This window comes from Vigna umbellata, chromosome 2, assembly GCF_029865625.1.
Source record: "Vigna umbellata cultivar VRB3 chromosome 2, Vumbellata_1.0, whole genome shotgun sequence".
NCBI classification, from domain to species: Eukaryota; Viridiplantae; Streptophyta; class Magnoliopsida; order Fabales; family Fabaceae; genus Vigna; species Vigna umbellata.
In genome coordinates, this window is record NC_142166.1 from 4,847,274 (window position 1) to 4,874,666 (window position 27,393).

Below are 27,393 nucleotides of genomic sequence, written 5' to 3' on the forward strand. Positions count from 1 at the left end.
TAAAATATTTTTCTATTAACATTAAAAAATAAATAAATAATTTATAAATATTAACAAAAAGTTTATGACAATCATTAAGAAATAAAAAATAGTTTCTATTAGCGTTAGTAAAAAGTCCTAATCAATTAAAAGAGATATAAATTAAAAATTATTTATATTTTTAAATTTCACTATTACTCAACATTTTTTTACTCAAATAACTTATTGTATATAAAACATTTGAAGTTATTTATAAAAAAAATTATACTTAATTAAATTTCAAAATTTTGACAATTTTTTATGTTTTTAATTGATTTTTTTTGAAGAATTTGTGTTTTATTTAGTATAGAAAAGTATGTATATTTTTCAATTAAGTTTTTCTTATTTTTGTTTTATTGTCGAGAAGAATGATGTGATTATTACTCTGCATGTGTTTGACATAGAAAATAATAAATAACATTAAATTGTGATCTTTAATAAATTTTAATATTTTCAATTTAATTCATTATTATTATTTATTTTTTAAATGTTTAAAATATTTGTATTTTCAATTGGATTTCTCTCAGTAATTAGGTGACTATTTGATTTTGTAATATCAAGAAAAATACCATAAACTTGAACAATGAGAAAAAAAAAGTTACGAATTTGTAATATTTTATAACAAAAATAGTTTTGTTTTCATTGATTTGATTATTTAATGTTTGTTTTATAATACGAAATAATGTTATCTTATTATATACTATATAGATATTATTCTTATTTTAGTGTGCATAATTTCTTTTTCAATTTTACCGGACTTTTTTTTTACATTCAAAAAATTATTCATAATAAACAAATATTTTTCAATTTTATCTTTTTAATAATCATTTATAAAATTAAATATCATTAAATATCATTAAATAAATTAATCTTAATTAGTAATTATAATTACTGCAAGGAAACATAAACTATTATTTATTTAAGATAAGAGTGTTTACAAGATAATTAATAGATTAATCATTATTATTGTATTTATTATTAGATAATTCAAACGTTATAATGTCTTCTGCATACATATCAATTTTCAATTCAAAGAAATGAGTATTTGAAATATTTCGATAAGAAAATGTGAAATAACTTGTAATGTTTGAAGTGTTAGAGAAATCCTTTGCAAGATGTATTCGATTTTATAAGAATATTAGTTATTTTTATAATTATTTCTAATAAAAAATATTTTATAGTTTAATTAATTTTTGCTAAAAAGAAATAGACATACCATACGTAGGTAGCACACGTATTTGAAAACTTCAACTTTCTACTGTTTAATTTAATTATATCTTGTTTGAAACTGCAAAATTAAAATTAAAAGATGATGCCACCTCAATTTAATGTAACAGAAAACTATCAATAAAACCAAAATCTTCAATTAAAACTTAATTTAAATTTCACATATATATTTATGAAGGACTTAAATTTTAATTAAATACTCTTTAATTTTTCATATAAAGACATACAAGTAATAAGTAATATGATATAAGGTAACTCCTGTCACTCTAATTATAAATTCACTCAAATAACAGATATTTAATTAAAAAATATAAAATTTATAATTACTTTTCAAATTAAAGAACTCAATAAATTATTTATCTTTAACATTTCTTAAATACATGGACATAAAATTTACAAATTCATATTTGTAAGACTAAAACATGGATTTAAGGAAAAATGTAAATAAAAAATAAAATATATAAATTTAAATTTGAGGATTAAAGACTCCATAACCAAAAACAGAAAACTCACAGTGAAGCTAAGCAATAGAGGCAAGCTCCGGTGTGTTCATTTTCCTTCAGACTCTCAAGACCTTAACTTCACAACCCTTTTCGTCTCTCTCATATGGCCACCGCACAACCACTCCAGAACGGTTCCGCCGGCAACCTACTAACACCGGACAATGTCTCCGCCGCACAGCCACCGGCCGAGGCGGAGGCTGACACCACTGCGGCGGCGCCTCCTCCGGAAAGGAGGTGGCTAGGGTGGCCTGGGGATTGCGTATTCCGTCTCATCGTGCCAGTGGGGAAGGTTGGGAGCATCATAGGGCGCAAGGGAGAACTGATAAAGAAGATGTGTGAAGAGACACGATCTCGCATTCGCGTTCTTGACGCTCCTCTTGGCACTCCTGATCGAATTGTAAGTCTCAATTGCACCTAATCTCTCCCTCTGTCTAGGGTTTTCATATCCTTTTTCTTTTTCGAAATTTCAAGTTTTATGCTTTTATTCCAACTCTTTCTAGCACCGCAAAAGTGATTGATACCCTAGAAGTAGTCGCTTTTGTTTTTGTGCTTTCTTCACTGCTTCTTCTGTTCCCTTCCTTTAATTTCCATGCTAATGTACCACCAAGCGCGTGACTGTTCTCGCTCAATCAGTTGTTTCAAGTTAGGATTATTGTAATTGCATTACATGCTACCCTAAACTCGAGGTTCAATAAGTGAATGATTCTACAGTCTCTGTGGAAAAAATTCTATGACAACGCTGTTCCACTTCTCTTATTTAGGAAGCCATGGTGTTAAAGTATGTAGTTGATTTTTTATTCTGTCAATTGTATGTTTATTTCAATTTCAATACAGTAGAAATCAAAATTCGAATTTTAGGGTTTAATTAGCATTGTTTTCAAGTTTAATTGTCATAAAGTTCAATAATTTTCAATTACATTACTATCCGTAGTTGAATGATGGTGAACCGATTCCGATTAAATTCAGTGACATATAGATATAATTGTTTCCGCTTTTTGTCTGGTCTATTTGTTCTTTTCGTTGGGTTTTTCTGCGTTCTGCTTTACTTATACCTTCCTCACATTAAGTGTATATTTTAGTTGGTGTTATATTTTGGGTTTTATGTTCGCTTTCGTTGTTCAACTTCAATTTTATCATTACTTCATTACTATGTGTCCGTGTCTTTCTTTCCATGTCAAAGTGTTGCTTTTTATTCTTGTTCATGTGGATTATCAGCATGACTCCTGTATAGAATCTTCAAGCGTATGTGCCTAGAATGTTATTTAGTTTCCTATAGAAAGTGAATGGAAGCTAACTCTATGGTTCAGTTGCTTTTATGTTGTTGTTCAAACGAGAAATGTATGCATGCACATCTACTCTTTTGTATGTCTTCCTTTGATGATGGACTCTATATATTTGTGTATTAGTTTCTGTTTTATACTTAATTTGTTTTTTTTTTTTTTTTTTATATTTCTCATAGGTACTTGTATCCGGGAGGGAAGAGACAGAGGCAGCCCTTTCCCCTGCAATGGATGCGGTGATAAGGATATTCAAGCGTGTCTTTGGATTATCTGAAATTGATGCTGAGAATAAAGAATCTACTGCTGGTCTTGCATTTTGTTCCATCCGTCTATTGGTTGCATCGACACAGGCTATTAGTTTGATTGGAAAGCAAGGTTCGTTAATAAAATCTATCCAGGAGAATACCAGTGCTTCTGTTAGAGTGCTGTCAGTAGGTATGCTTCCTATTTTCTGCATGGATATAATGCAATCATTTGGGTTTCTTCTACATGCGAATCCTTTAATGCACACAGACACATATTATGGGGGTATTACTGTAGAAAAACATTGATGTTTAAGGATGTCCATAATTGTAGATGACAATTTATTTTCTATGTCGGATACTTTCTTTTTATGATTATTGTGTCAGAGATATTGTATGCTACCACTACTTTTATATGGTTAGAGAATGATTTTACCAATGTTTCTTTACTAAGAAATTGCAGTTAATGTTTGCTGCTCTCATTTGTTTATTTGAGTTATGTTGACATTTTCATCTTGGCTGGAGTGACAGTTTTCCTTCAAGGTAGATTGCAAGATTTTGTCTTTGTGATCATCTATTGAGAAATTTAAATGAGTAATTAATTATCTGTCTATTGATTAGTCATGAATGTGTGCCACAGCCATACTGTCAACTTCCCTAAATCGTTTTTCTTTTCAAATATTGCATGTGTATGTTAAGTATTGTAGAAGGTAAAGAGCGAAGTACAGTTCAAGGTAATAAAGGGGTGCTTGGAAGAGCTTATTTTAGTTTATGAAAATATCTGGAGCCCCAGAAGTTCTTTACAACTTATTTCAATTAGCTTTTTGGTGTAGCTTATCAAAATAGGCTATCTTTGAACCGTTCTTGTCATTCTCAACGTATTCCATCTTAAAATTTCTCATTTATGCAACTCTCACCTTTTTTTGTCATCATAGCGACCAACATTCACAACTCTATTGTATTATTGGATGTATAGCAGTAAATAAAACTTGTCTTTGAGTTTGGGAGGTATTTTCTCATCACAAATAACCTGTAATCTCTTTTTCCATTTTGGCCATCCCACTTGTATTGTTGTGTGATTTTCTCATTATTTTGTAATATGGACTCTAGATATTTAAACTTAGAAACTTGTGGTATGACCTCTTGACTCATTTTTTTTAGTTGTATCTCTCTTGTCTCTTGTTAAAATTGCCATGCATATGTTGTCTTCAACTTAAGTGACCTTTTGTTTCTGAAGTCTGTTTCCAAAGCTTAAGTTTAAAGTTAACTTCGCTTGGTTCCTTGATCAAAATTATATATCATTCACAAAAAACATACAATTAGGGAAATTGTGTTCTGAGTAAGTACGTTCAAAATTAGATTAAAGTTAAACAAGGACATAAGGTTGAGGCTTGATGTAAACTTATCTAGTTATTCCTACAGGGAAGTCCCAAGTCTCGTCTCTTGGAGTTTTGGCACTAGTAGTTACCACATGTCTTGTATATCCACAGTATAAGCCATTAAAAAGGAAAACATGTTTTAACATCTTTCACAAGTCAACAGACTTCTTTTTGCACCTGCTCATAAGTTTCTTCAAGTTAATAAAAATCATGTATGTCCCTTTCTTTTTTGCTCTGATATCTTTCCATCATCAACCCATGTAAAAGATAAATTACTATTGTTTTATAGACCCTCACAGCATAAAACCAAATTATTTCTCTGCAATCCCCGTTTTTGTCTAAACTATGCTCTCAATCACCTTTTTCCTTATTGTTATAATGTAACTCATAAGTTTCATACACCTGTAGTTTAAGGTATTCTAAATATTTACCTTGTTCTTAAGTATAGGAACTAAAATACTCTTCTGTCCCTCATTTGACATTCTCTTATATCTCAAAATCTCATTGAATAGCTCAGAGATTTGAATCATGTCGTATTCTCCTATACACTACCAAACTTAAATAGGAAGACCAATTGGATCAACAGCTCTTTCATTGTCTATCCTTTTGAGGGCTTCTTTGCTTCCCCAGGTTAAATTCTACAATAGTAAGCGAACTTTTGTTCTTCCTCTTGGATTTCTCCTCCATACTAGGAGCAGATATTTGCCCATATTTGAAAAGCTTACAAAAATAATTCTATTCTCACTCTTTGATTTTTTGATTTGTGACCAGAACTTTCCCTTCATTCATGATATATCTTGATCCAAATCTTTTTGTCTTTCTTTTTCTATATTAGCAAGCTTATATATCTTAAACTCTCCATTCTCTATATTGAGATCTTTGTAAAACACATCTAACATTTTAAATCGCAATATTCCTTTAAATGCAATATTACTGTTCCCAGATTATAATAAGACCTCTTCCAGACTATTCATTTCTTAAATTCCATATTTATTGTTATATCTGGGTGCAATAAAATAATAATCTGAATGCATCTTTTCTCTTGTTTCACCATAGCACGGCTTCCAGTTTGCATGCAATGATTTAAACTACAATATATTATTTTAATGGCAAATCATTTTCATGAAGATGAGGTGCAATTTTATGCTACTGCGGATGAGAGGATTGTGGAAATTCAGGGAGAAACCTTGAAGGTCCTTAAAGCTCTGGAAGCAGTAGTTGGCCATCTGAGGAAATTTTTGGTTGATCACAGCGTTCTTCCCCTGTTTGAGAGAAATGTAAGAAGGTTTCCATATAAGATATGCACTGAATTGTGCAGCTTTGCCATGTCTTCAATTTTTTAGTTTTCTGATATGTTTTGCTTTTTCTATTTTGGAGGTTATTTCACCCTTTTTGAAATCTCTACTCATGATGCCTTTTTTAGGTAGTATTTTCTTTTACTATATGTTGGAGTCAAGAAGTGAAATACTGAATTCTGACTTTCTTAACTAAGTAAATCTTGTTTTGTTGCTTTCAAATCAAATATTTGGTTGTTTAAAATACTTTATTGGTATTGAGGTGGCCCAATCAAGGAAGGCATTGTGATATCACAGAGAAAATATGCTTTGACATTATGAAGGAAACAAGCATGACTGAGTACAAACCCATTGATACTCCTATGGATACAAATCAAAAGTTAATGGCTGATCAAGGTGAACCGTTTTCAGATCCTTAGAGTTATAGGCCACATTAACTACAAATACAAGTTTCCCCTAATTGTATCCTCCTGCAAAGCACAAGGAATAACATCCTGAGACATATTGCCTTTTACCAGTCTGTAAGACAGTAACACAATTTACATATCACTATAACTTTCATATCATATTAGTTTCCTATAACTGTCTAATCTGAAATTGATATAAAAGTAGCTCTCTAGTAGCTTCCTAACTTAGAATTATAACTTCCAGAATCAGACTTTGTTATTTATGATGTATATTCTCTGTTTTGAGCTGCCACTGTATTCTTGTTAATATGGTGACAGTTCACTAGAAATGTAAGATATATTATTTTCTGATTTTGTCTATATACTTATACTATTGTACTTGATTTCTGTGTTGTTAAGTTCAATGCACCAATCTCGCAAGACCGTCAAGCAGAGGCCTGGTCTGACAAGTCATTGTTGAATAGTACTTCACGTACCAGTGTATTTCCCGATATGCCTCTTCCAACAAAAAGGGATTCTATCTTAGCTGAGCGTGAAAGTCAATTGGACTCATTGCTCCCTTCTTCCACCATGTCTCTCTATGGGCAGGATTCTTCACTTTCTGGTGTTCGTTCTTCTGCCCTAGGCCGTGTTAGTGCTCCTATCGTTACTACGGTTAGTTATATTCCCCTCACATGTTTTCTGTTGATTTTCTTGCATGAAATTTACTTGGGAAAGAGACTGGTATATGTGATTCCTATATTTTGTTTAGTTTTACTACTTGTTCCAAAATAATCTGTTATTTTTTTCAACCTATTGCGAAAAGATTTATGTGTATGTATCTATTTTGTCAAATTTCACTACTTATTGCAAAAGAATATATCTATATCTATGTATATACATATGTGTGTGTATGTGTATTATGAAGTTTTACCCGCTACAAAAGAATATACATCTGTGACTGTTTATCGGATGATGATCTGGCTCTATGGCTGGTTATGATGTGGGTGTTTAAAATTTGTCATAGCATATAATTTTTATTGACTTCTTCTGTAGTAAGCTAAAAGCAAACGTGTGCTCATTCTTCAGTCTATATATTTTGTTTATTTATCTCTTCTGTTGATTTGTTAATAGTCACTGTACTCTTCATTCACCCAATTATGCCCGCTTTTTAGGTAATACAAACGATGCAAATACCACTATCCTATGCAGAAGACATCATTGGTATTCAAGGGACTAATATTGATTACATTCGTCGCACCAGTGGTGCTGTATTGACTGTGCAAGAGAGCAGGGTGCCTGATGAAATCATTGTAGAAATAAAAGGCACCTCATCTGAGGTTCAAACAGCGCAACAGTTAATTCAGGTAGGAGACTTCAGAGGGCCTTTTCTCGCAAAGAATGCAGTTATATATTTCTGTTTCTGTTACCTCCTGTATGATTATCATATTTACATAAGCATATCTGCACGGTCAGATGTGGTGTTTGTTGGTATTTATGCACGGGGAGGTCTTATTTTTACATCTGACCTAGTTGCTCTTTCTGTAGCCACTAGTCCTTCATTTAGTAGAATTCTTTAGGATCACTCTCGCTATTACCTGTTTTCCTCTTCTTCATCTTCTTGACTGAAGTCTTTTATCACTTGGGTGTTACTTGATAGTGCGATGTGAGGATTGAAAGAATAAGTTCTATTAATAGTAGAGAAGTAGGAAATGAAAGATGATTACGATTGTTCTTGTAGTTCTTTGTGAATATGCAAGAGTAGAGGTCTCATGCAAGCATGGTAATTTTGGTTTCAAATAACTCTGTATAAAGTTGGAACATTTTAAAGACATCTTGCAGTGTCACTATTTTGTCGGAAGTTCATAGTTGGTTTTTTCACTTCATCAGTTCTACCTGAGATTTTCACAGGACAAAATTAAGCATAAGTGTGAAAATTTGATATTATATTTTCCGAATAGTTGATTACTTTAGCTTTTGCTCACAGAAATTCTTTCCCATCTGCATTGCAGGATTTTATAAGCACTCACAAAGAACCTGTCAGTATGAATTACGGCAGGTTAGATGCAGGTTCGAGGTCTTCGTACTCTCAATTGGGCACTGCATCACGCCTCCCATCTTCGTTGTCATCACAACCATACACAGGTTATGGATCTTCTGGTTTAGGAGACTACAGTACTTTCAGGCTTTAAATTGATTTATGTGCAAGGGTACTCCTTTTAGACCAATTTCTTTCTAATTGGGTCTGATGGGAGGCTAGTAACGCTTGCATATATCATGAAACCTCAGAAGAGCTTGTTTTTATGTATTTCATTGATATCATCTTGTATCGTGGTTAATTTTAGAGAGGTGGCCAGTAGATCAGAATTTTTACAGAAAATGTAATCAAATGTCATTTAGCCATTTTGACTATTTTGTTTTTGTTAAGTGCGCATGTGGAGCAGCTGCGATATCAAATATCTTTATACTATTTGCTAAGTATGTCAAACGTGTACGGTCACATTAGTTAATTAAGTAATTAGTTTTGTTAATTATGTTTATCTGAAACAAGAATGTTTTTTTAAATGTGATTCATAAAAATATTTTAGTCATCAATTGATTTTATGAAAACCTATTGATGATATGTTTGTTGAGTTAAAACATCATTTGAGTACTTTTATCATATGTTAAATTGCCAAAACTTTTACAAGTTTCAAATAAATAATTCAAAATTCTCGCGTATTTTGCTTGTATACAATTTAGCAATTTATCATGTTCCTGAGGTTTCTGCAACATATGGACATTTTTTTTAGGTTTGATCTCGGCTTGATTCTTTACGCACCTTCATTACACTCCTGTATGTTTTAAAATTCCAATTTTATCACGTAGTTATCATTTTCATCGTGAGTTCCGAAATGCACTATTTAAAGACATTTTGAAGGGCATAATTTGGAAAAATTTGGATTGTAGATTATATATTCCAAAATACAAATTTTGTATTCTGAATTATATATTTCAGAATTTAATATTAAATTTGTACTAGAATGGATATTTCAAAATACAACATTAAATATGTATTATATTATAATAGATATACACAACAAGTAAAATATGCTTAAATAAATTATCATACTTAATCCACTAATATGTAACAAGTCATAATTAATTATAAAATTTATAACTTAACAAAAGGTAAATTAATTTGAGTTATCTCACTTTTAACTTAAATGTGACGAGGCAGTCCATACTGATTTGAATCATTTTCCAACAAAACTTTTTTGACGTATATTAGATTAGATCCTTTTTTTTGTTTGACCTAAGTTGGTTACTTAAGATTGATTTTGTTCATATACTTATAAATTAACTCATTTTATAAAGTAATAATTATATAAAACAAAATAAAGAGTCTTAAAAATTGCCACTACGAATGCCACTACTAAAAAATAAAGAGATAAATATGTATTTAGAATGACAGAAATGCATAAAAAATAGAAAATAATTTAAGGGCTATTTAATATTCATTGAAAGCCAGATAATTGGAATTTAACTTTATATTTTTTGGAAAAAGAAAATACAAATTTTCATTTTATTTATTTTCTAGCTGAATATTAAAAAAAAGGCTTAATACCCTATTTTGTCCTCAGTTTTGCTCGAAAATGTCAAATTAGTCCATCCTTTAAAAATTGCGTCAATTACATCCTCACTTAATAAAATTTGCATCAATGAAATCCCTTCCGTTAAATCCGTACAAACGGCGTTAATTATTTTTCTCTTTCTTCTACTTCTTCAATTAACGCCGTTTGTACGGATTTAACGGAAGGGATTTCATTGATGCAAATTTTATTAAGTGAGGACGTAATTGACGCTTTTTTTAAAGGATGGACTAATTTGACATTTTCGAGCGAAACTGGGGACAAAATAAGGTATTATGCCTAAAAAAAAAAAAAACATACTAAAACAAATAAGTAAAAACAAACAGATGCGTATCCAGCAAGTCGCGCTGAATCGTGTTAGATATGTGTTTCACTTAATATTAACACAACACAAATATACATCATTCACGGGGCTTTGGCGGTTAATCCAAGCCTTACTCTTTAGCTCCCTCAAAGTTCAAATGGCGACGGAGCAAACCAAATTCAGCGTGTTGTGCAGCCTCTTTACGTGGACGCAGCGGAGCAAGTCGGCGGCGAAGAAGCGCTCCAAGTTCCGCAAGTTCCTCGACGCCTTCTGCATTGACCGCAACTTCTTCCCCGCTATTCGCCTCATTCTCCCCAACCTCGATCGCGAGCGCGGCTCCTATGGCCTCAAGGAGTCCGTTCTCGCCACCTCCCTCATCGACGCCCTCGGCATCTCCCGTGACTCCCCCGATGCCCTCCGACTCATCAATTGGCGTAAGGGAGGCGCCGCCACCGGCGCTACAGCAGGAAATTTCGCCCTCGTCGCCACCGAGGTCAGTTCACGGAGCCGTTTTGTATATTTAGGGTTCTGTAATGCTGTGTCGAGGTGAAAAGTGAAATGTTGTTGGTTTTGATCCAGGTGCTGCACCGCAGGCAAGGGACCGCTTCGGGAGGGTTGACGATAAGGGAGTTGAATGAGTTGCTTGACCGGTTGGCTTCCGGTGAAAACAGGTGCGTTTGTTGTTGTTTACATTGAAGTTTCGCACGTGATTGTTGTGTGTAGCATTGGTAGGTGCTACGCGAGGTTATATGTTCTGATAAGTGGGAAAATTTGGTTGAAATCTCTGCTTGACCTATTGTTCTTAGGAAAGATATTCAATATACTCAAAATACTTCTCCTATGTATAATTTTGAGTTATCATCTTTGATTCTTAATGGCGCGATCATTGCTACAGGGCTGAGAAAATTTTGGTTCTTTCTACCCTTATCCAAAAGACAAATGCACAGGAAATGAAGTGGATTATCATGATAATCCTGAAAGGTGTTTTTCATTTATACTAGTAAACAAATTTATTTAATATCTTAAAATTAGCTTTGAGCCTGTAACTAAATTTTGTTGCAGATCTAAAGCTGGGAATTAGTGAAAAAAGCATTTTTCATGAGTTCCATCCTGATGCAGAAGACTTGTTTAATGTTACCTGTGACTTAAAACTAGTATGTGAAAAGCTAAGGGATCGGAATCAGCGGCATAAACGGCAGGTTAGTTGTGATTTACAAAAATAGTTTGAAATCTGTATAGTCTTCAATGGTGGTAATTAGTCACTTCATTATTTTTTGAACTTGGGGCCTAAATGTGCCTTGCTAGACCTGACCTCTATCATTTTGGTTATCTTATTTCTTTTGTGGCAATGTGTTACATCATGCAAATTTCAACTATTAACTAGCATATATTTTCGCTGTCTCTCCAAGGTCCATGAGTAACATGCACATGAAACAAGCTTGTTGCATGACATAAACAAGCTTTAGCTTCAGGGTGTGGTTTGATACGAGAATTAGGTGGTCTATTTTATACTTAGAATAGGAAATAGTGTATGTATTAGTTGTAAATAGGTGTCAGTCCCTTTCCCTAAAGTATGGGATTTGGTTTTGTAATGTTTTCAATATAAATCCATGAGGCTGAGAGAATTTGTTGAGTCATTCATAATTATAGATGCTCTGATGTATTTCATTCTAAAATAAAGATTGAAATATACATGAACATTCTATCTGCATATTGCTTGTTAATATGCTTTATGCAATCATTTTTAGATCTTCTTTTCTTCTGTAGGATATTGAAGTTGGGAAAGCTGTCCGCCCCCAATTAGCTAAGAGAGTTGCTAATGCAACTGAAGCATGGAAGAAGGTTTGCTTTGCTAACCCTTTTTATCAGTCACTTATGTTTTGACCAAATCAGTTGTCATTCTTATCCTTTTCCATGACTACATGACATGGAGACTATATTACTGTGTTTTGGATCTCATAAACAACTAAGGACTTGGGAAACTCCCCCTTAAAAGCTAGTTGTTGAGGGGGAGACTTGAGCACACCATAACACCCAAATTTCTTTGACAGCAACGCCCCATAGAGTCAATGTCTCAGTGGCTCACATTGTAGAACAATTCATGCATAGTGAATTTATTAGTTTGGTACTTATTACTCTTCATTTTTGTACTCTGCCTTTATTTAGCTTCATGGGAAGGAAGTGGTTGTTGAGTGCAAATTTGATGGCGACCGAATTCAAATTCATAAAAACGGAACTGAGATACATTTTTTCTCAAGGCAGGTGCATAAATGTGCTTTGCATCAAATGTATTTTATATTTTTATTATTTTTATACTTCAGCCTGTCTACTGTCACCGTTTCACCTCAGGGAATTCTTGTTTTCATCCAACCTTCCCTGTATGTATGTTATTTCTGACCTTGAAACAACATGATTGCTTGATGAAATGTTTTATTTATTCAATAATTTTATATTGCAGAAAAAGCTTAATGTAACACAGCATGAGTTTTTTTTTTTGTTTTTCTTGGGTTTTCCATTTGCTGCGTCATTTCTGAAAATCTTATAATATTATGGGATTTCTTTCTTGTTGATTATTTTTATCAAGATATATATTTACTATGACAAGTTCTGATACAACGCAGTTGTTATTTACTTTTTCATCTTTGCAGGAACTTTATAGATCATTCTGAATATGCACATGCAATGTCAGATATCATAATACAAAATATTCTTGTAGATAGGTGAACATTTATAATGCTTTTTATTACAATTTTGTTTACTTCAAATAATTTCTATCCCATTTGTTTACTCATCTCGATGGGAAGGTTGCATGCAACTATATATGTTTATTTAGTGAAAGTCGTGTATGTATGTATGTTTCAGAAATAGCTAATGTATTTTTTTCTTGTGTCCTTGCAATCTTTCTTAGGTGTATCCTTGATGGTGAAATGTTGGTGTGGGACACATCCTCAAAACGCTTTGCTGAGTTTGGCTCAAATCAGGAAATAGGCATGTACTTAATATAACTTGATCACCACCAACCTTTGTTTCAAAAGAAATTGAAAAGTGAGAGAGAATAAGTGATTTTATGCTGTTTGGTTAAGGAGACATTAGAGATGATAGAAAATAAAATTTGGGACCCATCTCAACAAAAGAAAAACCTTGATGGGAAGAAAATGAACAAAGAGGCATACAATTTGTGGGCCCCTCCTAAAATTACAATTATAACCTTTAATTTTTTTCCAATCTCTTAAAAATCTTTATATATCAAGGGAAATTATGTCTTTATGAGGAAAACTTATTTTCTTTCTCCACTCTATTATGCAACCTAATCAATGGAGAGAAAACTCCACTTCTCTCTCTTCTTGAATCTAAACACCTTAAAAATCTATTCATTTTCTTCTCACTTGTCCTGTTCTTGTACTTTTTTCTACCCTACTTCTTTCTTTTCTGTTTCTCTCCTTGTCCAAACAAAGCATAAATCTTTAATTTTCTGTAACAACCATTTAATGTTTTTCTGTTATATGCAGCCAAGGCAGCAAGAGATGGACTTGATAGTGACAGACAGGTTATCTATTTTGTAATTTTTTTTAATAAGAAACTATCAAGTTCAATTTTAATCTTTTCATGGCCTTTTCTTGATGCAGTTATGCTGTATCCTTGTATATGAACCTTTCAAACATTAATTCCTGTCAAGAAATTTGATATGGTTTTGATTTCAATGGAAGAATGCATATCTATAGGTGATGAATATTTTATAATGCAATAAAATATTATATATGATATGCCTTGACTTGAGGTGGCTAGATGTTGCGTTTGATATCCTTTATTTTGGAGATACTAGTGTGATTCACCAATCTTTGAAGGAAAGACATGAGATTTTATGTAAAGTTGTTAGGCCAATGAAGGGACGGTTGGAAGTTTTGGTACCTAATGCTGGTATCAACAGTCATCTTACTTCAGGTAAGATTTTTCTCACAAACAATTTGTCTTGTCTTGTGTGCTTTAAGGAATTTCCCAACAGCCTTTCACTTCAATCCAATTTTCATGATTGCAGATTGCTGATATGGTTTTAGTTGATATTTCATTTGCACTGTATTTATGAAATTTATGTTCTTAGCCATGAATAGGCAACTATTGTATTATTTCTTATTGTAACTTGAGGAAACGCAAGGATAGAGAAAGATAATGCAAATTTCATCTTACAAATTAATTTATGCTCTAGATGTTCAATCTTTAGCATGAGGAGTGTGTTAGAAATCTCACATCATCTAGAAATATTACCATATTATAGTATATAAGTGGATGCAAATCTCATATTACAAATTAATTTTGAGGTTAAGTTAGGTTTAAAATTCACTTTTGATAACATGAATTAATTAAGTTTGGTTAATGTAATGATTCAAATTTTTCTATGCATCTCCTCCATATTGCTACCATTCATTTCATTGTCATGTCATTACAATCATCATTATATATATATATATATATATATATATATGCGTGTGTGTGATTTTTATTATTATGGATGATCTTGAGTTTGCATCAACATTTCTAGTGGTAATACATATGTCTTTGATACTATTTTTTATTCTCAATATCCTCATTTATTAATTTTCACCTGATTTTCTTATTGAATCAATGAGTTACTACGGGCTCGTATGATATAATATATGTGTTATTTGTGCTGTTATACAGGTGAACCTTGTTGGTCATTTATTGCTCATAAAGTTGATGAAGTTGAGAGGTTTTTCAAGGAAACCATTGAAAATAGGTTAGTGAAAACCTTGATTTATTGTTGTTAATTTTTTTGAACAAGCTATATGGCGATATTTGAAGCAGTCATCTATAACATGGCAATATTTTATAGAAGGCTTAATTAAGTTTAAAGTCCCTCATAAATTTTGGTATTTTCAATTGAATCCGTATTAAATTTTTTGTCTATTGAGTACTCAAATTTTTTATATTTTTATACTAAGTCCCTACTATTTAATATCTTGCTTCGTCTTGTTTGTTTCCATGAATTAAGAAATAGGAGGTCTTGTGGTTAATATGCAGATAATATAAAGTGATAGGTGAATTTTGTTGCTTTATGTTACAAAACCTCAGTAAGCAAAATAATAATGAAAGAATGGAATTGAACTAACGAATTTCTTTTATTGATGGTAATATCTGAATAAAAAAAGTAAACAATAATTGGGAGCATAACCTCCTTCAATTACTTGAGAGTATAACCTCCCTCACAGGACGCATAGTCGCCTGTCAACCAAACTCAATAATCAAAAGCATAACCCCAACAATAGCCTCTAGCTTTATTTATACTAATTATTTCCCGCCCATCTCATACTAAATATTTCCCTAGAATATATTTGCATTTAATATAAATCCCTATATTTAATATTAATATCCCTATATTTAATATAAATATCCCCCCTTATATTTCCCTGGCATATATCCTTAATTATAAATATCTTATATTGAATATTTTCCTGGAATATATATTTATTTACTCTAATTAACTTATACTGGATATTCTCCTCGAATGTGGCTCCTTTTACTATAATTAGTTCCCGCCCATCTTCAACCGATCAGTTACATCTCTTCACCCTGCCTCCTACCGTTTGGTTTGTGTGCCTCTGCCTCCTACCATTTGGCTTGCTTCACTCTGCCTCCAACCGTTCGGCTTGCTTCCCCATGCTTGATACCATTCGGCTTGCGTACCCCTACCACCTACCATTCGACTTGCTTTACCCTACCGTTTGGCTTCCCTTCCTCCTATCCTATCACCTAATATCGTAACACTTGAAAATATGTTGGATAACAAGATTGTTTTGCTCTCCGATAACTTCCATGTCATCACCAACGAAGGGAGTGTTGCTATCACCACTATTGATGTAGGTGACGGTCTCAGCCCCTTGTTATCCAACATGTTTTCAATTAAAGTAATAAATGTTATTTGTTGTTTGACATCAATTGTAATATCATTTTAATATCAACTACAAAATTTCACATTTCTTAACACGTGGACAAGTAAGCAGAATGACATGACAAAATAGCCGTCACGTCACTCAATTGAAAAATATAAGAATTTTGAGTACCCAATAAACCAAGAAACTTTAATAAAAACTCAATTGAAAATACTCAAATTTATAAAAGACTTAAAACTTAATTAAACCTTTGTAGAATTACATTGTTTTAATGGCTGTGATCCTCTACTCTTGTTCCACTTTACATTACCCTATCATTAGGTCTTATTACACTAACACTTTTTTTTTCTTTCTTTCTTTAGAGATGAGGGAATTGTTTTAAAAGACCACAGCTCTAAATGGGAACCTAGTGATCGTAGTGGAAAGTGGCTAAAATTGAAGCCTGAATACATTCAAGCTGGCTCTGATTTGGATGTACTTATCATAGGTATTTGATTTGTGTTCTTAAATTTGTACGTTCTAAAGTAGAGTTTATAACATGGTTGTTTTTACTTTGTTGCTTTTGCTATTTCTAGGTGGCTACTATGGTTCTGGACGACGCGGAGGACAGGTTTGGTTATTTTTCCATTGCATTAGACCTATGTTTTAACAATTTATTTCATTGTTCTTCAAATTAGCTTGTAAGAGCATGCTTATTTTCTTTTCAGGTTGCTCAATTCTTGGTTGGCCTTGCAGAACGTCAATCACCAAATGCACAACCTATGCGGTATAAATGTGTCTGGGACTTTTTATGATTTTGGTTCTTATAAATATGTGAGGTTATGGCTTTTGTCCCTTTTCATTTAAAAGTGAAAAATTTTAGTCCCATGTTGCAACTTAGTTTCTTCCTCCTCCCTTATTCCCCCATCCAACTAAATAGCACACAACCTAAAAAATGATCAACCATCATTGTGGCAACACGGACTCACCATTGCTCCACCTCCAACAACCACCATCATTATTGCCTACTTCACTTTTTCAATTTTCCCTTGTGCCAACTCTCTTATGCTAATCCTTACTTCTCCATTGCTCTAATTTCCCATTGCTCTAATTTCCATTCTTAAAACCTGGTAGAAATGCATGAACTTAATATTGTAATTGCAGTCCATACATTGTATGTTCATCTCATTCTGATGTTGAGCTTCATGGTAGTTGAATCAGGATACAAAACGTGAATGGGATGACCCATCTTCCAAATTGAAAATCAAATTGTATCGTTAAGATTCATAATCAATAAACAAGTGCACTTTTTAGCTTCTAAAATATCTTAATTGGAAAATATCTTTATTTAAATTTGATAAAATAATAAACTAGATTATAGTGCATGTAATTTAAATTATTCTTTTCTCTTTTTATTTAAATACGAAAATCTAATGTGAATAAGGGACGAATTGTTAAAACTAACGTTCCAAACACTGGTTGTCTTGTCCTTGAAATAAAACACAAAAGTTACCAGGGGAAAACAGAAAATAAACATGGGATGGAATCATATAAACTTAGGTTATCAACAGGTAAACTTTTCTGTTTGACCCACCAACAACATGCACAACCATGAGAGCATGAGACAGTGAATAGAAGCTGTAAATTTGAAGTACCGTGGCCTGGTGCTACATAGTGACCATTGGAGGAATAGGTAGATATTCCAACACAATGCTTTGTCATAGCATTGTTGTTTCATGTGTTAACTATAAAGTGCAACGTGATTTTCAGTTTCCAAACTTTTCATGATTTTGGCTCTGAAAATCACTACTGTTGACACAGTGGCTAGATATGATCTGATCCAATGTAAAAATTATATTCACACATTCTTTATATATGATCACATAATACTTATCTTGTCTGTCCTAGATACATTGATTCCATCTTTGTTCTATATGCGTGTTAGTCTTGTCTTCATCTTAGATGCACTTACATCGTTTTTGTCCTATCTTTGTCTTAGATACTTATCTTGTCTGTCCTAGATACATTGGTTCCATCTTTGTTCTATATGATCGTTAGTCTTCTCTTCATCATAGATGCACTTACTTCGTTTTTGTCCCATCTTTGTCCCAAATGCATTCTCCTTGACTTTGTTCTAGATGCACTGGCTCTGTCATTGTGCCAAGTCTATTGGTCTTGTTTTTTCACCAGATGCCTGAGACAAGTAGTTTCAACTAAATGAGTTTGGTGTGTGCATGCACTACAAAGATGGGACAAATGGTTTTAACTCGATTAGTTTCATCTCATCTAGTTTGATTCTTTCTATAAATAGTTCAGCTTTTTTAATGAATTTCTTCTCTAAAAGTGAAAAACTTTTCAATATTGCTAGCATGTGGTAAATAACATACTTTGGTTTTGCTAAATTAGTTTGGTATTGACACCAACATCTGTAATATAAATGAATTGTGCCTTGAATTTGGTGAAGTTTCACAAATTTTATGTTTCGTTTTGTTTCTGTGCTGTTAGCAAACAATGGTACTCCTTTTGGTAAAATTTTTAAGTTGGGATACTTTATAGCTTGTTTTAACTTATATGCATTGCTGTGTATACATGGCTCCATTAATGAGATTCTTATTTATATTGCAGGTTTATATCCTTTTGCAGAGTTGGCACTGGACTCTCTGATGAGGAGCTTGATGTTGTAATAACCAAATTAAAACCATACTTCAGGTAAGTTATATTTTCAGGTTAATTTCTTTAATGCAGTAATAATTCATGTTTTTCCTTGTGTATTTAAATTATTTGCATGTTCTGGTGATGAAGCTAAAAAGTTAAATGGTATACTATAGTGTATCAAATATCTTCAACTTCTCTGCCTCTTTCTGTCAGAAAGTATGAATATCCAAAGAAGAGGCCACCAAGTTTTTATCAAGTAACTAATCATTCAAAAGAAAGACCTGATGTGTGGGTTGATAGCCCTGAGAAGTAAGTATCTCCAGTCCACCTTAATTAGGAACTTGTTAAGCCATGTCATTTGTATTATTTTCAATGTTGATCAGTATTTACCCCTCTCTTAATGCAGATCAATTATTCTGTCTATTACCAGTGATATCCGAACTATAGAATCTGAGGTATGTCCTCGCAAATGCATTGTGTCTATCTAAAACTGGAAGGACTACAGTCTACATAGCCTTTCATGTCCTGTGAATTGCACAGTTTTAATCTGAATGATTTTATTTACAGGTATTTGCTGCACCTTACAGCCTGAGATTTCCTAGGATTGACAGGGTGAGATATGACAAAGCTTGGAACGAATGCCTTGATGTTCAATGTAAGGGATTTGCAACATGTGATTGTGGTATTGATGATGGATTGATGTTTCTGTAAGATTGACTGCTTTCCTTTTCTCACTCTACAGCATTTATAGAACTAGTGCATTCTAGCAATGGTACCACACAGAGGGATACAGAATATGGCAGCAAACAGGACAGTAAACCAAAAAGAATGAAATCCTCCACTAGGGGAGAAAAGAAAAACATGTCCATCGTTCCTTCTCATTTAATTCAAACTGATATTTCCAGCATTAAGGGGGGCTCCTTAATATTTTCAAATATGATGTTCTGTATCCTGGTGAATTTTGCTAGCTACTAATCAGCTGTCCACTAATTTACTTCTATTTTCTATATACGTTTTGGTTAAAATTCTTCCTTTATAGTTATTTCCTCGTGTTAATGGTGGTGTATTATCGTTTATGACATTGTACAACTATCCTATTTTATTCCACGCATGTACATGACCTGCATCCGAATTTTGTTACATTTTCCAAATTCCCTCTTTTGCTCCTTTTTTTTTGGCAATCCCTTTGGGCTCCATTATTCTTATTTTCCTCTCCTCTTAATAAAATGGCCTTTTGTTGCCGTAGAATAGGGAAAACAATTCTTTCCATTACAAAGATATTTTATGTTGCTTGCTTTACCCCTCCTTCCTCATAATTTTCCTGGAGGTTGACAGTGCAATACAGTTTACCTTGACATATGCAGACTTTGCTAATGTGCCTTCATCGCATTCTCTTGAGTCCTTGCACAAAATAGTTGCTGAGAATGGGGGAACTTTTTCAATGAATTTGAACAACTCAGTCACACATTGTGTTGCCGCAGACAGCAAGGGTTCTCTCTCTCTCTCTCTCTCTCTCTCTCTCTCTCTCTCTCTCTCTCTCTCTCTCTCTCTCTCTCTCTCTCTCTGTTTATATACATGTGCAATTGCATTTGCATGAAAAGAACAAATTTGTTGGCTGAAGATCTAACAAAAGAAGTTTCCTGTGCTGCAGGCTTTAAATTTGAAGCAGCAAAGCGTCATGGTGATATCATTCATTATTCTTGGGTACTAGACTGTTATGAGCAAAAAAAGCTTGTCTGCTTACAGCCTAAGTGAGTTATATGACTGAATATAAACTTACTTACATCCTGTAAAAGCTTATCTCGGTATATGTTGCTTTCAATGTTTCAATCGAAAGGTACTTCCTTTTCCTATCTGAACTGACAAAGAAGAAGTTCCGAGAAGAAATTGATGAGTTCTCAGACTCTTTCTACATGGACCTAGATCTTGGAGACATCAAGCAGGTAATAGCATTTTCTACTAGCTAGTTTCTATGTTGTCAAACTTTTTACTCTATTAAAAATTCACATGTTGAAATGTAAAGGAGACAAAACCACCATGTTAATGTGAAAATTAGGGTATGATTTTCAATTAGTCAAGCTTTAGTTAATGTATTTTTCTCTTAGATTGTTGCATTCGCTTTGATAAGGCCAAGTTATAACTTCTTCTGTTGGTGTAGACCTTTTCCATATGATGGGTTGTGTACATTGTAGCTAATAACTACTTGATTGATGTGTGTCATGTGTTTTTCTTTTACCTTAATATTTAGCAAAGTCAAGTTAGATTGTACCTCTATTTTAGGTTAACTTTCATTTATATAAACTTTTGCAGCTCTTAAGCAATATTAGTAAGTCTGAAGATGTCAGCACTGTCGATCATTACAGGAAAAAATACTGCCCAAAGGATAAGTGGTCTTTCTTTTGTGGATGTTCAATTTATTTCCACACTGCAACACCTTCATCGTAAGATATTATGTTGAATCAAAAATAATTTTTACCTTCAGCAGTTAAAATGAGATTTCAGGATTTTGATTATGATCCTTATTTTCACGTAGTTCATTGCTTAGCTTCATTATTAAATATCTTCATATAGGAACGGAGATTGGCATTATATATTACAACTTGCTTTGAGGAGATTCAAGCTTGAGGTTCTCATGGGTGGTGGAAAAGTTACCTCTAATCTTACTTCTGCAACCCATTTAGTGGCCTTTCTTGTGCCGGGATGTCTGACTGACTTTGAACAAATACTGAGTAGGTAAGTGCTCTGTCTATTGCTACCTTGTTAAGTGAACATCATCAACTACTTATGCAGTACAATTTGTTATGACAGTATAGTTTTAGTTTCTCAGTTTCTGGTTAGGTCTTTTTCATTTTTTCATGTTTTTCCTATTTATTTAAGAGTGGACATCTCATTTAGTTGATAACAGCTTGTAGAAGATCATATCACCTGTGAGTTTAGGAATGGAAACAAAGAGCTCTGTCTTGTGGTGCTGTGAAAAACTTGATCATAAGAAATTCATAAACAAGATGAGGTTTGAGTACCTTCTTCATTAGCAAAATGTGGGAATTTGTTGGAAATCCCATATTTAATAGTGAATATTGTCAAAATAGAATATATATATATATATATATATATATATATATATATATATATATATATATATATATATATCGTGGATAAGGCTAGATCCAAACCTAAATTTTAAAATGATACCGTAGTTATTATAGCAATTGTTGTTAAGTGTATAGGACCATCTCTAATTGGTTGTTATTAGACCACTCACTCATGTTTAGTCGGCAAGTTTCAAGGTTGAGATTGGCTTAAAGAGTGTATTTTAGATCTCATAGTGACTGATATGATAACAATATACTATATAAGTGATAACCCTCATCTCTTAAACTAGATTTTGGCCTTGAGTTAGGTTCAAATCCAAACTCTAAAAGAACCAAAGCATAGAACGAGTGAAAGTGGTGATTCTTAAAGAGTGGAGAACGTCCTTCAAAACAAGGCTTGCCTGAATGTTGTGTGATCGTCAGCACTAAAAAACAAAGAAAACAGGAAGGACTAGAGGTAGGAAAAGGAGTAGGGATTTCTCGGTTAGAAGAAGGATGTAAAATATTTATTTGAAGAATAGAATATACCTAGGTTACTAGGTGATGGCCTAAATCAAATAAACAGTTAATTTTACCAGAGTACCCAACTAGAACACTTGAAAGGTTTTGCAGTGAGATTGTCCTACCCGGAGAATGGACTAAGATTGTGATTAAAACAGGTAAAACCAAAAATAACATGCATAAATTTGACAATGTGTAAAATGGTGTTGGTAAGACTTTCTTTGGTAGAGGAAAAACGTAAGAGATGCCGGAAGCCATGGGTCTTGACTACACAACAGAATCCGTTTATATAGATTTAATGCAATAAATAAATATAGAAGATGATATACCTATTTACAATATACAATAGGCCTATATAATTACAAAGATCTTAATTAAACAAGGAACCATATCAAATTTTAAAGAAACATAAATCCTAACAAATTATCTAGGATACCTTTAAAATAGGAAGATATAAAAATGATATCATCAGATATTTCTCAGATTTTCTAACATGATTTTGGCTATGCAGTTTCACTTCAGTAGAAAGGAAAATTCTCCGAAGCAAGAGGTTGTATATAGTTAATTCCCAGTGGTTGGAAGATTGTTCAGACAGTAGCCAAAGATTACCAGAAGACTCTTACAGTTTGAAGCCCTGGGGAATAGAAGAGACAACTGCTGAAGATTGGTAAGTTTATGCGTAAGCAGCATTTTAGTTCTGTGACTTGTGGGGGGTGTCAATTTCGAACCTTTTGTAAATCCAATTGCTTTAATATTGATATAATATATGTTCCTCACGAGTGTTGTAAGCCTGTAACCTGTAACTATAGTGTTCTGCCAAGTTCTTGGGGCTTTGTTCTAGTGTCTTTGAGTGTCGATGGCCTGCAGGGCATGAATGATTAGGAGTGCTAAGATTTATATTTATGTTATGCTAATTCAATTAGATTTATTTGTTCATTTATTATATAAACTGGAGATTGAATTTATTGAGGTATGATTTGCTTTGCTATTTGTTTTATCCTCAACTAAACCGAGCTGATTACAGTTTTAATGTCATCATCCCTTTGCTTTAAGATTTCCAGTTTGATAGGATTATATTTATAGCTTCTCCTCTGCAAAGAGATTGGACAATTTTACTTCATTTTTCATTGTTTTCCTCCTTGGTTTATATTCTTCGTTTGAAGAGTACCTTTTCCTACTGCAAGTTATAATTTCCCTCGTTCTTTCCGAGTAACTTTTTCTCTTTAGATTGAAGGAAAAAGAATCTGATTGCAATTTTTATACTTAATAAACCGCACATCATAAGTTGCTTTGCTCACTGAAGGGGACAAAATTTGATGATAATTTGCAAGAATAGCTTCAGAAAATGTCCAAACCCAAATGCTACAAATTCCTTTAGACGTCACTGTATTCATCTTGAAATCAAATGAAAGAGGAAAGAAAAAAAAAATGATAAATTCACTTGATGAGCTACACAATCAAATTTGAACCAACTTATGTTACACATCAGATTGTGGGGACTAGAAAGCACCAACATGTAGAAATCATTTCATTGTCGCTGAAAACTGAGCCCGTAGATTGATAAAAACTAGAATTTAGTATTTGGGAAAACTTTACGTATTTCAAACATTTTCTTCCAGCTTTCTAGTATCCTCAGCTAAGAATATTGATGATGAAAGCCTCTGCTGTTTGAAATGGTAAATCAGGCAATAAATGCGAAATAGGTGGTATTGGCTGTGGTTAAATGTTGGAAATCGTCCTTAGTAATTCTCTCCTATCAATATTTTCCTCAGCATTTGATGGTTTTTAGCTCTGTTTCAGTGGACAGGACTTGGCGTTAGAGGCTCATCAGTGTGGAGATAACACACAACACCAAAATACATCTTTCTCTGACAAGGGAAATCGGAAAAGAAGTGAACAAGTTGCATGCGAAGACAGTATGGCCTTCTTATCCCGAGAGAAGGGTGTCAAAAGGAAAAGAGGAAGACCTGTGGGCAGTGGCATAAAAAATGTAAAACCAACTGGCAAACAAACTCGAAGAGCACGACCACAAAATGTGAAAAAGCCTACTAAAATATGGGAATACGAATCATCGGATGAAAGTGATTCTCGTGACAAGCAGGAGATTGACACCAGAGCAGGAAGTCTTAACTTTTATAAGAAACATTCAGAACCCCAGGAGAATGAGGAACGGGAAAATGTCCAAGTTTCTAGGACAGTGGAAAGTTCTGAACAAAATAAGGTAGACAACAAGCTGGAGGACTTGAAGGACAATGATCATGAAAGAATGTTGATTCCTGAAATAGAAATGACTGATAGGTACAATGACCAAAAGAATGAGGTGGTAGAGAAATTAGACTTTTCTGCTGACCCCCTTCAGGCGATGTTATTTGACATGATTCCTACTCTTGGCACCCAAAAAGTTGAGCAACCTATGAATCTTAGTGTTAGAGAAGAGAAACTAGCAGAAACCTCCAATGCAGAAACAGAGCCTATAACTACAAAGAAAAACAAGGTTAGCTTCATGGATGCTGCCAATGAGCTGCTGAAGGACTGGTAGAATCTTACAAATGTATTGCTAAATTCTTAATATACAGGCTTAAAGGATTTTATCAAACTAGTTCTCCCTCTTATGTAAGGTTTCATTCTCTTAGCTTGCAAATTTGATATTTGGATTTTATGGAAGTAATTTATGGTAGTGCTAATATTCCTGACAATTTTGTATAGTATTTTATGTGGCTTTAAAATAAAAGTATTATGTAAAAAAGTAAAAATAATTAACATGAATAGAAATAATTATGATATTGAAATAATAACTCAGAATTTCTAATAATTTTGTTCGGCGGACAGTGAAAGCAATTTGATATGATGGAACTTTGTTAGATGAAAAGTTAATCTTGAATTTAAGTTGAATGCAATTGTATGATTCATATAATAAAATGTATTGTAGGATCAAAGTTTTGTTGTTGAATAGCCAGAGTTCTTCCTAAGACCTTAGTATCTCTTCAACAGGAAAGAACACATATTATAAACATTTTAATATCTAACTAAGAATATAAATTTTGCTTAAATAATCATATTTTATTCTCGTTATTTTATTATATTATCTTTATTCTTCTGTCATTGTAGGATTTCAATATATATTTTTACATTTTTATATCAAATACACTTCAAAATTCATGTTTCTTATTTAAAGTTTAGAGAAACCAATTTGATGCTGGAAGTTTACCATAAATTTGCTTTTAAAGTTATAGGTTTTTTTTTTATATTCTTCTTCTATATGTCAACTATCTTGAAACATTATTTTTCAATGGTCATGACGGTTATTATCTTGAAAGATAATTCAATGAATAAAATAGTTTATTTTATTTTTGGCATATAATACGACTTTTTGTAAAAAAACATGATTATTAAATATAAAGTTACCAAGATTTCTAGTTAAAGGTGAAATTGTTGATTATTACTTTTAATTTTAAATATTTTAAAGAGGTTTAGTTTGTGAAATTATATTTTTCTATTATATATTGCTATCATTTAAAAAACAAGAATGTTTTGAGATCTTTAACATTTATATATTTATTGAAATGTGTTCCCCACCTTAATATTTTACCTCTGACAAGTACAAAAATTGGAACAAATAAAATGTGCTGAAGAATAGTACTGAAAATAGGTAAAGAAAATTTGACAAGTGACTTAAGTAGCGCATAAATAATTAGAAGTTCCACTCAAATGAAAACTTCTTGTTTTATGAAGTAATGTTAGAATATGTGAATAATTTGCATGGTAAAATAAGATTTTTAAAGAAAAATAGTATTGATAGGTACAAAAATAAAATTATATATATATATATATATATATATATATATATATATATAAAAGTCCTAATATGAAATGGTATTTTGGTGATTGAATAAAAAAAACTATTTATAAACAAAAATTAATATTTCAAAATGTTTAAGTTAAAATGACAATACTTTAGAACTAATTTCATACGGATTCACTTAAATATAACAAAATTAAATGATAAAGATTTCAAAAAAACAAAAAAAAAGTATATTATTTAAACATCTAGCTTCATTAGCTTATAAGTGAAATTACTTACTTTATTAGGGATTATATAGCAAACACGGACTAGTAACTACTTAAATAGAAGTCAATAATTCCTTCTATTTATTTTGTTAGTCTAATTTCAAACACATGTTACCGTTTGGTCTAACTTAAAGGTTATTTATAAAATGTAGTTTGACGTTAAAGTGAGTATAGATTTAACAGTTTATTGATAAATACAAATTAAATGTCACTAATTTATCACAATACTTCAAATCTGCATTTATAGATTTTAAAATGGACTTTGGATTAGTGTCGTCTAATTACGGTCCAACTTGTAATAATCATGCTTTGGTTCTTAAACATGTATTTATATAAATTCCAAAGTCGACTTTAGATTAATCTTGATTTAATTATGGTTCAACTTTTAATGATTATGTTTTGGTTTAATATAATCATCCTTAGTCTTAAACTATGTTTAAGGTTTGACTAGTGAGACAGCTCGGTTTACGTTATAGAATAAAAAAAGTTACAGATAGATAAGATCGTTATGTTCTTATTGATCGGACAATCATATGGTCAATTATTTATAAGATATTCCTTCTAAAAACTATTATGCAATTATTTTATATTTGTGAACTTATATGGATAGATATATGTAGACTTTTAAAAAAAAATTAAATAACATTACTTAAAATATAAAATAAAAAAATTAGTCTTAAAATATAATTAAAATAATTATATAACAATATTAGATAAAATAAAAACATTTTTTCTAAAAAAAATCAAATCAATTAGATAATAAATATAAATGTAAATAAAATTAAGTTTTTTTTTAATAAATTTAGTTTCATAAATATAAATCTATACAATTGAATTAAAAATTATTCTTTAGTTAATAAGGTTTTTCTCATCCAAAAAATATATATGTGTGTGTGTGTTAGAAAGGCTTTTGTTGTACAATTTCC

At 32.2% G+C, this 27,393-nt stretch overlaps 2 protein-coding genes across 3 annotated transcripts; both read left to right on the forward strand.

Moving 5' to 3' along the window:
* Window positions 1-1,730: 1,730 nt before the first annotated feature.
* Window positions 1,731-8,811, forward strand: LOC124821516 (RNA-binding KH domain-containing protein PEPPER-like). Of its 2 annotated transcripts, none has more exons than XM_047293404.2 (6): window positions 1,731-2,145; window positions 3,208-3,463; window positions 5,778-5,926; window positions 6,751-7,005; window positions 7,506-7,697; window positions 8,343-8,811. In XM_047293404.2, the coding sequence occupies exons 1-6, from the start codon at window positions 1,852-1,854 to the stop codon at window positions 8,520-8,522; spliced, it is 1,326 nt and encodes a 441-aa protein (XP_047149360.1). In that variant the 5' UTR covers window positions 1,731-1,851; the 3' UTR covers window positions 8,523-8,811. The 2 variants fall into 2 exon arrangements, with proteins under 2 accessions (XP_047149360.1, XP_087961959.1); XM_088105833.1 differs by having other exon boundaries at window positions 3,208-3,403.
* Window positions 8,812-10,349: 1,538 nt separating this feature from the next.
* Window positions 10,350-25,095, forward strand: ATLIG4 (DNA ligase IV). Its single transcript, XM_047293405.2, has 27 exons — window positions 10,350-10,759; window positions 10,846-10,937; window positions 11,162-11,247; window positions 11,329-11,465; window positions 12,034-12,108; window positions 12,433-12,524; window positions 12,915-12,986; window positions 13,175-13,254; window positions 13,776-13,813; window positions 13,893-13,899; window positions 14,053-14,208; window positions 14,944-15,019; window positions 16,535-16,659; window positions 16,748-16,782; window positions 16,880-16,938; window positions 18,777-18,860; window positions 19,020-19,115; window positions 19,213-19,261; window positions 19,374-19,461; window positions 19,549-19,752; window positions 20,171-20,296; window positions 20,458-20,557; window positions 20,644-20,749; window positions 21,117-21,247; window positions 21,378-21,539; window positions 22,911-23,066; window positions 24,200-25,095. The coding sequence occupies exons 1-27, from the start codon at window positions 10,424-10,426 to the stop codon at window positions 24,936-24,938; spliced, it is 3,507 nt and encodes a 1,168-aa protein (XP_047149361.1). The 5' UTR covers window positions 10,350-10,423; the 3' UTR covers window positions 24,939-25,095.
* The last annotated feature ends 2,298 nt before the right edge of the window (window positions 25,096-27,393 follow it).

What these genes read in the sequence shown, in the direction of transcription:
- ATLIG4 (XM_047293405.2), top strand. Translation starts at nt 10,424, where the DNA reads ATGGCGACGGAGCAAACCAAATTCAGCGTGTTGTGCAGCCTCTTTACG. An exon ending in GAGATACATTTTTTCTCAAG is followed by an intron (nt 12,525 to 12,914) that starts GCAGGTGCATAA and finishes TCATCTTTGCAG; the next exon opens with GAACTTTATAGATCATTCTG. An exon ending in CACACTGCAACACCTTCATC is followed by an intron (nt 21,248 to 21,377) that starts GTAAGATATTAT and finishes ATCTTCATATAG; the next exon opens with GAACGGAGATTGGCATTATA.
- LOC124821516 (XM_047293404.2), top strand. Translation starts at nt 1,852, where the DNA reads ATGGCCACCGCACAACCACTCCAGAACGGTTCCGCCGGCAACCTACTA. An exon ending in TTCCCCTGTTTGAGAGAAAT is followed by an intron (nt 5,927 to 6,750) that starts GTAAGAAGGTTT and finishes TGTGTTGTTAAG; the next exon opens with TTCAATGCACCAATCTCGCA. An exon ending in CAGCGCAACAGTTAATTCAG is followed by an intron (nt 7,698 to 8,342) that starts GTAGGAGACTTC and finishes TCTGCATTGCAG; the next exon opens with GATTTTATAAGCACTCACAA.